The sequence below is a fragment of the Dama dama genome, chromosome 15, assembly GCF_033118175.1.
Source record: "Dama dama isolate Ldn47 chromosome 15, ASM3311817v1, whole genome shotgun sequence".
Classification (NCBI taxonomy): domain Eukaryota; kingdom Metazoa; phylum Chordata; class Mammalia; order Artiodactyla; family Cervidae; genus Dama; species Dama dama.
In genome coordinates this window covers 89,972,897-89,985,545 of record NC_083695.1, presented here as the reverse complement: position 1 = coordinate 89,985,545, position 12,649 = coordinate 89,972,897, and the positions used below count along the sequence as shown (strand labels likewise).

At 50.5% G+C, this 12,649-nt stretch overlaps 2 protein-coding genes across 12 annotated transcripts in view; one reads left to right on the top strand and one right to left on the bottom strand.

Annotated features, from left to right (window-relative positions):
- CTBP2 (C-terminal binding protein 2) overlaps window positions 1–8,981 on the top strand; it is a 169,583-nt gene extending 160,602 nt beyond the window's left edge. For 8 of the 9 annotated variants that reach the window (XM_061162883.1, XM_061162886.1, XM_061162880.1 and 5 more), the window contains 6 exons: window positions 888–1,094; window positions 4,348–4,562; window positions 4,739–4,869; window positions 5,411–5,538; window positions 6,056–6,173; window positions 7,585–8,981. In XM_061162883.1, the coding sequence (XP_061018866.1) occupies window positions 888–1,094; window positions 4,348–4,562; window positions 4,739–4,869; window positions 5,411–5,538; window positions 6,056–6,173; window positions 7,585–7,765 (980 nt within the window). In that variant the 3' untranslated portion in view covers window positions 7,766–8,981. The remainder of the gene's footprint in view (window positions 1–887; window positions 1,095–4,347; window positions 4,563–4,738; window positions 4,870–5,410; window positions 5,539–6,055; window positions 6,174–7,584) is intronic. The other variant, XM_061162885.1, reaches the window with a different exon arrangement.
- A 2,596-nt stretch (window positions 8,982–11,577) lies between these two features.
- Window positions 11,578–12,649, bottom strand: part of ZRANB1 (zinc finger RANBP2-type containing 1) — a 69,644-nt gene continuing 68,572 nt past the window's right edge. For all 3 annotated transcript variants that reach the window (XM_061162878.1, XM_061162877.1, XM_061162879.1), the window contains exon 10: window positions 11,578–12,400. In XM_061162878.1, coding sequence (XP_061018861.1) covers window positions 12,182–12,400 — 219 coding nt within the window. In that variant the 3' untranslated portion in view covers window positions 11,578–12,181. The remainder of the gene's footprint in view (window positions 12,401–12,649) is intronic.

Genomic DNA, 12,649 nt, shown 5'->3' with positions numbered 1-12,649 from the left:
TGTTGGGACGGGGTCGGGGGGTCGTCGCAGGCCTGCTGGGCAGCTGGAGGGGCTGTCCCTCCCCCACCTGACCTCTCCTTCTCCCGCCAGTGAGGAAGGTCAGTGCCCAGGCCCTTCCCGCCTGAGACCTGGGGTAGGCCTCCCCGAAGGCCCCCCAGTGCTGGCAGACCCTGGCCTTCGTCTGCGCCTCACGCAGACCGGAGGGCTCAGTCTTCCGCCGTGGCTCTCTGCCCTGCAACGCTTTGAAAAGCCGGTGGGCACCTGTCGCTTGGTCTTTCTGCCCGAGTGGGACGGGGTTGGGGCCCACAGGACAAAGGTGGGGCTGGACCACAGATCCAGCCCACGGGCCTTGAAGGTGTTCCTTTCCGTTTTGCCTTTTTTAAAAAAAACAAGTAATAAAACATTCGTGACTTTAGACTCTTAGAGCACAATTTTTAACAAAAGGCCAGTCTCCATGATCCCAGCCTCACCTCGAGAGCAGGATCTAGGAGTTCGTGCGTGGCAAGGAACCTCTCTGGGTCTCCAGGCCCCGCAGCCTGTCAGGAGCGGGCCCTCAGTGCTGGCTTCGTGGCACTGGACGTGGGGGGTGGTCAGAGCTGGCCTGCTGCTCACTTCGCAGAGAGGTGGGTCTGGAAGCACTGGGTGGGCGGGAGGTGGTGAGCCAGGCCCTGGACAGCAATCCTCCTGGGATGGCCGTTCGGCTGGAGACCCCTGGGCCTCAGAGCCAGAGGGTCTGTGTCGTCTTGGAGAACCTGACCCGCGGGGGCGACACGCGCACTGAGTGGCTTGCACTGGCCAATGCTGCCACCCTGGGTGGCCTGGGAGCCCTGGCGCTTCCCCACGGAACGCGGGGCTCTGATCCGCGCGCCTGGCCTTCTCTTTCCCAGGGATCGCCGTGTGCAACATCCCGTCCGCGGCGGTGGAGGAGACGGCGGACTCGACCATCTGCCACATCCTTAACCTGTACCGGCGGAACACCTGGCTGTACCAGGCACTGCGGGAAGGCACGCGGGTGCAGAGCGTCGAGCAGATCCGGGAGGTCGCCTCGGGGGCCGCGCGCATCCGCGGGGAGACGCTGGGCCTCATTGGCTTCGGTACGTGCGCCCCGCCCACCGCCCGGGGGGGCGGCTGCAGGGACCCTCTGGGAGGCTTCACCGCAGCTGTAGGAGGCCCTCTTGGGCCAGAGGAGGGCCGTGGCTGCCTGGGCTCGGAGGTCAGCGGTCAAGGCTGGCTCAGGAGCTGACTCCCAGGGAAGATGGGGGCTGCTTCTGGAAGATGGGGCCTAATGGGTGTGGGGAAAGGGAGGAGGCGGCAGGAGGGCGTCCCCAGGGAGGGGCCATGCTCCCTGACCGCCCCAGGGAGCAGAGGGTGAAGGGCAGGGGCACGCATGGCAGCTGGTGCCCAGGTGGAAACCTAGGCAGTGGGCTGGGCACCCGGAGGTGCCAGGCGGGGGTGGGAGCAAGGAGTCTCTGAAGGATTTACAGCCAGGTCAGATCATCAGCTTGGAAGACTCACCAGGGGAATCGTGAGACCCAGGTGGCCGCTCTGGGCGGGCCTGGGGTGGGTTAGCGGGTGGGAAGCTGGGGGCGGGGGGCACACTGGGTGGAGAGCAGCCGGACTGCCTGGCTGTAGGTAGCACAGGGGCCCAAGTCAAACAGGAGGGGGCTCTGGCTTGCTGCTGCTGCTCGTCAACCCTGCTCCTTCTGGTTCTGTGACCTTGGAGGGAAGGTCAAGAACTCTATCTCAAAGATCTTCCAGGACTGGACCTCTCTCTGCCTCAGTCTTCCCATCTGTACATTGGGGATGAGTGATACACAGCAGCTCCCCCTTAGAACTCAAAGGAGGCATGAGAAGCCCGTGGGGTCGGTCCTGACTGCAGGGCTTGGCTTCCAGAAGGTTCCCCCAAGCTGGCCCTCAGCCCTGAAGGCTGTGTGTGTCTGAATAACAGGACCCCTGGGATGGCCATGGTGCCAGCTTCAACAGGGAGAGGGAGCATCTTCCAGGAACGCACATCTTTCCCGCACCCGGGTCTTCAGTCTAAGAGCCCAGGTGTCAGGGGTGATCGACCACTGTCTCAGGAGGTAAACTTGTTACAAGAGCCCAGCTTCATTTTTTCTTGAGTGGAAGACAGAAAAGGGCTAAGAAATGCTGGCGCTGAGCCGCAGCACCCTCTGCTGGTGCCGCAGGGCTTCCTGCCGCTCTAGGAGGTGGGTCTTGGAGCTGGTTCTTAGACCATCATGCGTTCTCAAGCTGGTGAATGGGCCCCGGGTGGGCTCTGGCTGGCCACCATTAAGAGCCTCACCATGTGAGTGGCCCGGCCACGTGGAAGAACACTTGTTTCCATGGCTTCTGACTCCAGGCATCACAGCAGGTTTTTAGAGGGGTTGTTTCTCACACTGTATCCTTCCCCATCAGCCTTCTGAAGGCCAGTCTTGTGATGCCAGCCCGCCTGCTCCAGGCTGTAAACCAAGCCCCCCTGCCGGTCATAGTGGCCCATACACACTGTTTCTCCCTGCTGACTCTGCTGGTCTCTCTGTAGCTTCCCAGAACTGCAGGCGGACTCGAGACAGGAGGGGGCTTGGTCATGGGCAGCCTCGCCCCCCTGCTGCCCGCCGTCCGGAGCTGGAAGCACCCACTTGCCTAAGACTCTGCCCAGCTGCGGCAGCAGGCCCCCCGAGTGTGGAGTGGGTGCCGCCAAACCCAGTTCATGCCACCACGTGGGGGCCTGGACGGGCTGTCCCGAGCTTGACCCCGGCCCGGGCTGGCCTGAGGACAGTGCTCAAGGCCAGCCTCCAGGTTGGGGACGAGCATGAACGTCTGAGGGAAAGCCTGCCGTCGGTGACAACGTGTATGTGTGTGTACACGTGCACACTAAGGCCAAGACAGTTGGGCTCTCTCTGAGACTGGGTTTTGACCAAGTCAGTCAGAGAATTCATCACCAGGTATTGTACAGTTTAGTCAGGAAAACCCCCTGGTGGAAAGATGAGGGTCTGTGAATTTGCGAGCAGCAGAGCCGTGAGACGTAACGGTGAAACTGGCCGTGACCCTCAGCCCCTGGAGCCGCCACCCAGACCCCATCTCCCCTTAAAGCGTCAGGACGCGGGGCGGGGTCGGGGGGTGGCGGCCGAGGATCCATGAAGCAGGGTTGGGTGTGAGCTCCCGGCAGCCGCGTGGTGGGTCGGTGTCCGTGCATCAGGTTCATCAGGGGAGAGTCTTTACGTCACCCTTGTTCTTCCCGGCCTGTCACGCCAGCTCCTCTGCCGCGTGTGGCTGTAGTTCCTGCTTCAGCGTAAGTGGTGACCCTGGGGAGGGCTGACATGGGGGTATCCTGGTGACCCCTGCGGCTGTCCCTCTTGAAGGGCCTTCAGAAAGCTTCGCCTCCAAAGCACGGCCGCTGTTCCCAGTGCTGCCCGTTGAGACGACGGTCCCGCTGGAGGGGGAGCCAGTCCACCGTCCACCGCCCTCTGGGGGGGCCTCCCTGTCCCCTTACCCCCCTACACAGTGGAGCGGTGGTCTTCCCACCAGGATCTCTTCTGTGCTGTCCCCGAACCGTCAGCCCCTTCAAGCGTCATTCACACCGTTTTGTGTTTAAGCTGAAAACTGCTCTGGGAAGTAAAGAAGCTCCATCCCTGGGGGGTCAGTGGGAGTCAAGGAAGCCTTCGCGTCCTGTTAGGTGATGTCGCTGACTTGCCAGAGGGTCCGGCCTGCGCTCCTCACAAGCTCTCAGCCCCACCAGACCGGTTCCCCATGGCGATGAGCACTCAGGCCAGAGTGCAGTGATCAGTCTCATTTTAACCCCCTTCATGAGCAAACACACCTAGTGGTAATTACATAAAACAGTCCCTGTGTGACACTGAGAGCGATGAGGAGATGACGCTCAGCTTAAGAAAGCTGCTGCGTAAGCAAACGAGGAGGGAAAGATAAACACAAGGGGAGAGGATGCTGGTGGTCAGGAGACAGGCACGTGGGGGCCACTAGGTTGTTAGCTCTGCTTATGTTTATGTTTGAAAATGTGCATAATAATGACTTTTGAAAAAAAGCAACATCTGTGAGTAAGCCCAGTTGATAAGCATTGCATTGCTCACCCAGGGAGCTGGCCGGGCTTCTGCCCAAGTGACCCAGGAAGAAGTGCTGGCGTGGCATTGCCAAACCTTGGGTGTTCGATTCCTCCAGCAGCCACCACTGCTTGGGTCCCACTGCCAGCAGGCACGGCCAGCCCCGGTTCCCGGTCCCAGAAATAACGCAGGCAGCAGAGATGGGGCGCACCCCGCAAGGCCCCCCAGTCTGGCAACGAGGAGCGGCAGGAGGGACCGGCCTCACTCACCGGGACGCTCTCTTTCCGCACAGGTCGCACAGGGCAGGCGGTTGCCGTTCGAGCCAAGGCCTTTGGATTCAGCGTCCTATTTTATGACCCCTACTTGCAGGATGGGACGGAGCGGTCCCTGGGCGTGCAGAGGGTCTATACCCTGCAGGACTTACTGTACCAGAGCGACTGCGTCTCCCTGCACTGCAATCTCAATGAACATAACCACCACCTCATCAATGACTTCACCATAAAGCAGGTAAATGGAGACAGACACTGGAGAACTTCTCTCAGGATGAAAGGGGAAATGGGAAATGTCCGTGGACTCACCAACCTCCACTGCAGCCCCACTTTCCTCCTGAAAGCTCGGTACCGGCACCTCCCGAGGGGGCAGCATCTGCTCACCAGCTTCTCTCCCGCCCTCCCACCCCCCAGATGAGGCAAGGCGCCTTCCTAGTGAACGCGGCCCGCGGCGGACTGGTGGATGAGAAAGCCTTAGCCCAAGCCCTCAAAGAAGGCAGGATACGAGGGGCGGCCCTCGATGTGCACGAGTCGGAGCCTTTCAGGTTGGTTTGGGGAGACTGTGGAGATGTTTGCAGCTGGAACTCAGGATTTACACACGGGGACTTGTAGGACCCAGGTCCTCACCCGACTCCTCGCTGTGAACTTGGGGTAGCTGCCCAGACACGTCCTGGGGAGGAGGCTTTAACCGGAGGCTAAAGGACTCCGTTCTTCTAAGGGCTGTGCTGTATTCTCACTAAGGGTAAAAGGGCTGGAAGTTCTCCCCAAAGATCACCAGAAAGGGGGCAGGCAGAAAAATAGTGATGGAGAGCAGGCTGTGTCCACAGCCCGACCGTCCTGCTGAGAGGCAGGCCGGCCAGTCCTCCGTAGCAGTTTCCTCTTCCCAAGTACTCCTGACAGTGTAATTACAAAGCAGTTGTAGGAGTGTGTTCTGGAAGTCCCAAACCCCTAGAAAACAGACTGCAGAATCCCTGTTTTATCTGCATTAGCTAAGATCCCCCACGGCCAAAAAGCTCCCTTTTGACCAGTCGGACAGGGAGTGATGTGCACTCATCTTATTTCCTGTGTTTTTGTACGTTCACCCAGCTTTGCTCAGGGTCCCTTGAAAGATGCACCGAATCTCATCTGTACTCCCCACACAGCCTGGTATAGTGAGCAAGCCTCACTGGAGATGCGGGAGGCAGCCGCCACCGAGATCCGCCGGGCCATCACAGGTGAGCAGGCCTCAGGCGCAGGGGTGAGAGGGCTTGCTGTGGGCAGGAATTGCTTTTAGGGGTCAAGTCAAAAAAATATGAATGAACTGGGCCATGCTTCTTTCAGAGGAAACCAGTCCCCTTTTGTATTAGCCAATGTGAAGTTTAGCGGGCCTGGAGGGGAAGCCGCCCTTCTGTTAGGCTGAGGGACCCATATGGCTCAGACCCTGGAACAGGTCATATGTTGGGAAATTTTAAGAGCCAGCCCTGCCTATTAATGAGTCAGAGACTTAGTGGTTGAGACTTTGCCTTCCAGTGTAGGGTGTGCGGGTTTGATCCCTGGTCGGGAGCAAAGATTCCCATGTGCCTTGTGGCCAGAAAACCAAAACATACACAGTATTGTAACCAAGACCTTTAAAATGGTCCACATCAGGAGGTCTTTTTTAAAAGTAGACTAGCATGGTAGTTGTTCCCCCAAAACAGCTAAGTATAATATTTAAACTTCATTGTATGATTAATTTCAATCATCTTATTCCAGGTCGCATCCCAGAGAGCTTAAGAAACTGTGTGAACAAGGAATTCTTTGTCACAACAGCTCCCTGGTCAGTAATAGATCAGCAAGCAATTCATCCAGAGCTCAATGGTGCCACATACAGGTGAGGAGAGGAATGGCCAGATCCCTGCTCCCCAGGGGTGGGGGTCGGGGGCAGAAAGCCAAGCACTGGCGGGAAATCCGGTCCCCATCCCCTCCCCTCATCCCTGGTTTCTGTGGAGCAAATTTAAATTTGGGGCAGAGCCTAGACTTCGAATTCCTATTTTAAAGGATCCAGACTTTGAACCACTGTGCCAGGATGTGATTAAATATTTAGTGCGTGTAATAGGACCTGTACATGAAAGCTCCTGCTCTGGGCAGGTGGAGCTATTTCTCCCCAGGTCCCATGGCTTTATTTACATTTCACAGGTTCTAATAAAGTCCCGCTTGTGTTTTTTCCTCATAAGCATTTTCAAGCCTCACTTGAGCCCAGCCCCAGATTGGATTCCCCAGTACCCTTTAAGAGTCCCATCCTAATCATTCCTCTGGACACAGCAAGGCTCCTTGGCCCCTAGGAAAACTGCTTGTGCTGGAGGGGCTTGCAGCTCACAGGGATCCTGTCTGTCAAGAGTCCCCTTGGGTGGTCCATGACCAGAGTCACTGTCACAGGCCATACGATGAGGGGTAGCATAGCTTCCAGAGGGAAACACCATCCCCTTTGCCTCAAGTGTGAAGGGTTGCGTTACTCAGATCAATACCAAAGCCCCTGCCTCCTAAGTACCTTCTGTCCTGAAAAAATGTGAATGTACTTAGTCACGTTTGTGCACCGCATACACACACAGCCATCCTTGTGCCTGCAGTATAAGACGAACCCACCTTCAGCTGCCCTCCAGGTTACCTTCAGGGGGCAGGCCTCCAGCCCACGGCCAGCTCGCCATCTCCCCTGCTACCCTTCCGCATCTCAGGTTACCAGGAGCACATGACCAACCGTCCCACCTAGTAAGTGTACTTCATGCTGTTAGTGAAGTGGAAGTCGCTCAGTGGTGTCTGACTCTGTATAGTCAAACAGTCCATGGAATTCTCCAGGCCAGAACACTGGAGTGGTTGGCCTTTCCCTTCTCCCGAGGATCGTCCCAACCCAGGGATTGAACCCAGGTCTCCCGCATTGCAGGCAGATTCTCTACCAGCTGAGCCACAAGGGAAGCCCATGCTGTTAGGAAATCATTAGATCCATTGATAACAATAGACCCCGAGAACTCGAGTCTGTTTCATACAAAAATGCTTACCCAATGCAACCCAGTTTGCCCAAAAACAGTTAGTATGGGTTATGTCGTCTAAAAGCTACAAAATTAGTGTTTCAACTGTTTATGAATTGGGAAATTTAAACACTGACATCTGTGTGGATTTCTCCTTGCTTTGGAGATAAGAAATTATTATATTTATAGATATATATTCCATAAAAAAGGCAGAGCCCAAGAGGTCGGCAACTTCCTGACCCTGAACTTAACCAGCCCTCTCTCTCGTGTGCTCCTCAGATACCCGCCAGGCATTGTGGGCGTGGCTCCGGGAGGACTTCCTGCTGCCATGGAAGGGATCATCCCCGGAGGCATCCCGGTGACCCACAACCTCCCCACAGTGGCACATCCCTCCCAAGCTCCCTCTCCCAACCAGCCCACAAAACACGGGGACAATCGAGAGCACCCCAACGAGCAATAGCAGCGAGTGACGAAAGGTAATCATTCAGATACACCTGGGACCAAGAGACAGTGAAAAATAAATGAACTAAGAGAAAAGGAATTTGACAGTCTTTTTAACTGATTCTGGACATATGCATCATTGACGTTGCAGTGTTACAACCACAAAAGAGCTAGAAGCCGAGACGTGGGAAAACTGAAGATGTCGTCGTCTGCTTGCGGAAGCGCTGAAAGAGACTAGGACGTGCTTTATTAACGACCAACTTCTGTTATTGTGTGTTAAGTTTTTCATCTGTGCATCAAATCACAAAGAATAAATAGATCTTTTTCCTTTATCAGTCCCTTGGGCACAGGAGGTCCTGAACACCTTGCTCTAGAATGTTGCATCAAGAGTTCCAAACATCAAAATAAAATATTAAGAGGAAATCCCCACCCTATGACTCTAGTCCCTTCGGTCCACGGGGCTGGTTACCTCTTTTGCTAATAGGAAGATTAAATTACTACAGAATGGGGAGAAAGCTGTCTGCCTGTGTTAGACACCGCAAGCACAGGATTGAAGACAGTACAGGCTCCTGTACAGAGAATTCTCTCCCATCTGAACTGCATACTGAGCGGGCAAGTTGATTGTGAGTTCCGTAGAACCCTCTGATGATGCAAAAAAAGAAAAAAGTATTAAGTTTCACAAGCTGTTTGTACTCAAATATATTTTCTCAGTTTCAGATCCTCAGCTATTTTATTGAGTGGAAAGTCTTGAACTGAAAGGGTTCAAGAAGAATAATGTTGCATTTCCTTATGTCTCAGGAAACACTTTTTATGGTAACTTGTCAGATTGTCTATGAACAAACCCACTTTTTTAGACATTGATAAAGTCTTCTTTTCTTCACGTGATATTTTATACAAGAACACTTCAGGTGTGTTATTAGATGTGACTGATTTTAACAAATCCTATTAGATTTGTATCAACTAGTTACATGTTATATTCATAGTCTTTTGTGAATCATCGCCTTTTTGTTTAAAAGATGGCCTATTTTGAGCCTTTGTATAGGTACATTCCTGTTTTTGTGACAAAAAAAAAAAACCTTTAAAACTGTCCCAAACAGAAAAATAATGGCTATCAGAAATATGTTTTGTTTTAGTGTGAGTTACCGTTACTGTATTTGTTTATTGTAAAGGTGGACATTTAGCGTTCAGTGCAGTTTTCAATAAAAAGTAATAAAAATTTCTGTTAAGCTTTGAAATTCAAGTACATCTCACTAATGTAAAAGTTCTCTCGAGATGTTAACTGCATTTTCAATTAGCCCCTTCCCAACTCGTTATGCCCAGGTTCAAAGATTAACAATACTTTCCTATCTATTTCATAACCAGACTCAAGAATGCTGGTAATTACTTCATGTGATAAACCAAAACTTCACACATGTCCATCCTTAGGAAGAAATGGGTGGGTTAGAACTAAGGCAATTCAAGAAACAAAATTGGTCAAGTTTTAGTTTTGATTTTAATTTACCCAAAAGTAAAATTACCTGACCCAAGCATTAATGCAGGAAGGGAGGTGAATCTCAAAAAATTGTTTGTAAATGATATTTACAAAGAAATGTTGCAAAATAATTAACATCAGTCATTTTCATGTGTTAAGAACTTTCAGTTGATTTAATGAATCTTCCTTTCTTAAATAGCATTAAATCCCTTTTGTAAATGCTGGTTAAGTCCAACAAGTCCAGATATCAAACACCTTTACAACTGCCCCGCCTCTTTCCATTAAAAAAAAGTCATGGCAACTGAAAACATCAACCTCCTCACTCATTTTAAGGTGGTGGTCCCATCCCAACTCTCCCATGAAAAATTACATTAAAACCACCTGACTGACGTGGATCAAGGTGGAGCACATAGTTACTGACCTATATCATCACTCCAGGGAGCGGAGCGGCGGTTCACTGTCATCTTCATAACCACTTGTCAAACGGGTAATCTGTGCGGGGATGACATCTGCACACCAAGGAGACCCCAACTGCCTACGCACAGCAGTATTCCCTTAACACAGACTAGTCTGTCACAGGATGAGCCTAAGAGCCAAAAACATGAAAAGGCAGGTCCAAATCCGTGGCTTTTAATTAGAACAGAAACCACCACACTGCATTCTCCCAAGAAGAGGAACCGTCAAGTCAAGTCCATTCGGTTAAGGTATCACTGTCCAGAGTCATCTGTCACCCCGCCACCTGGAATCTGAGAAAGGACTGCAAATTCTGTCTTGGGACCATAGTTATGGCTGTTTGATAGTTCAAGAGCTTAACACAGCGCTGACTCACCAAAATGTTAGCCTTTACCAGCCAATCTGCTGTGAAAACCATTTAAAGCTCCACCCCGTCTGGAGCCTAGGAACTGGAGTCATACATACACACACACACACACGTATAGTTCTTTCCCACAGGGAAGAATGCTGTACCTGTTAGGCTAGATTTGGCCAGGGTCCCTGGTCCATAAATAAATAAATAAATAAAGAGGCCCCTCAGGGGACACACCGCTCCGCAGACACAGCGCTCGGAGGCCGGAGCCCAAGCTGCAGCTCCCCGAATGTCCTGGAGACCCTAGCCACCAGACGCTTCTCCCTCAGACCTTTCTCTTTGGCTTCTTCAACTGGCTTAACCGCAACCGGAATGGGTTGTCCGGCCACTACAGAATTCTCCCTACATGTGAAAAAAAGTTCACAGGGATGCTATGCTAAGTAGTCAGAATGGCAGCCTTCTAAATCCTTGCTTAATTACTGTCCAAAACGAAAGCAAACCAGAATGTCAATTTTGTAAGAAAACATCGGCCCCTTGAAACAGTAACATACCAATATTATATCAAAATTCATTTATATGGAATCCAAATGCAAATATTTTTCCTGCAAGTTTTAGCATGCAGCAGCAGCGATTCTTTCATCCTGGGAACACCTTTCAAGGAGGGAAGAAAGAACTAAAGAAATGACATCTCACAGGTATTTTACTATTTTTAGTATTTCAGCATCAAATCTGAGGTTGTGCACATTTCAATACCATCTAAATAGAACTTAGAAGAAAACAAGAAGCAAATATTTAAAGGTTTTCACAGCCTTTTTATCAAAGGGAAAGAGTGTGTGTGTATGTGTGTTTGAAATTCCTTGCCACATCAATACTCTACAAAGTGCTTATCAGGACACTAAGTCTTTCTGTGTTCCTGAGATAGGTCTGAAATTTTTACCCAGTATTGAATGTATACCTGAAGTGGTCAAATAATACTTTTTATAGAAAGTTTTTCTACCTAAGATTATAGTTATAACTTTAAATAAGAATGGCCACAATTAACCAACATGCAAAAATTCTCAGACTACTCACTGAGAAATTCATTATACAATGCATTTAACCACCTTACTGCATTCTTAAAATCTTTATTCTATTCTGAACGGAAATTCGCAATTAGCCCAAGCAAAGGCATGCCTTTCTAACACAATTTGCTTAAAGCAGAGTTGATGATAAAGAATCCAAAGACCCTCTGCACAGCAACTTGGGAGTCTAATGTCCACAGAGGCAAGTGAGCAGATTTCACATAATTCATTCAGTTCGAGTGGGCCAGCTCCCCAACTGCTGCCCTAATGTACATCCACGGGGTAACTACTCATAAGGAGACTGCTGCCCAGAGTCTGGTGGAGGAAGCCTCAATTTAAGAGCACTCTTCCAAACAAATAAATACCTAAATACTGAAAGGCGGCTTATCAGAAACTGAAAAAGACAAAATAAGAGAAACCAAAACCCTTTTCCAAACAAGGGAACGATGTCTACATGAAGTTCACTCAATAAAAAATTCTGACTTTCCTTACAGTTTGTTCCTTAAAGATTTGATTTTATTGGGCACAACAGGAGCTAAATTACTAATAAAAAATAAAAGCTTGTTTTTATTTTTATGTTTTGCTATGGATAATTTGTACAAAAAGTTTCCAAATCTCTAACGAGCTCTAGTGAGACAGAATGTAAAATGGATCTTTTAAGATGGAAGTAGAATGCCAGGTTCTACTTTAAAAAGAATTATCTCAAAGGAACAAAGAGTGACCTGCCATGTGCTTTTGGAGGTGCCCATGCTGGAAAAACTTCTCAATAATATGAAGATGCTGGTACAACTTGTCCTATTACACAACTTCTTACACAACCACATGCGTTACATTTATAGACAGATTTACAATCTGAAAGGAAAAAAGTTCTGTCTTAATAAAATTAGTTTTTTTCTTTTTTACAAACTGTAGTCCAAAGCTCTCTGTCTCCTCATGCAGCAGACACATCGGCTCTGTTGGGTGTGGATCAGAGGAAACCCTTCCAAGCAGATGCCAGGTTCGCTTCACTCCACGCTGTGTGCTCTGCTTGGAGCAACACACTCAAGTGGGGTCCCCCACAGAGCGGATACCCTGGTCTTCTGTTCTCAGATTTTTTTTTCATTCATCTTCATCATCTTCGTCTTCCTCTCCATCAGACAGGGATGTACAGGGCCGGATCTGCCGGTAGCGGTCAAGCCATTTCTCCACCATCTGCGTGACCAGGGGGTGATTTCGCCGCCGAGAGCTCTTCTGCATGGCCACGAGAACGCCCCCCTCCGTCACACAGCAGTCCAGCCACTCCCTGAGCAGCTTCTCTTGCTGTTCCTCGTTACCTAGCTTTGAGAGGGACGTGAAGAAAAGGAAAAAGAATGAGACAGATCAGAGGCCTGACAGCAACAATTTCAGAGAGACCTACAGCTGGTATGATTAATCAAAGGGCCAGAGCAACGAAGTATTTCGACATGGTTTCTACCCTCATCAATTTTATGTTTAAAACCTTACGGTTAAATAGGAAAAAAATATCAACTTGAAAATTCACAGACAAACCTAGAGGGTTTGATGTAACGGCAAAAAGCAAGTGTTATC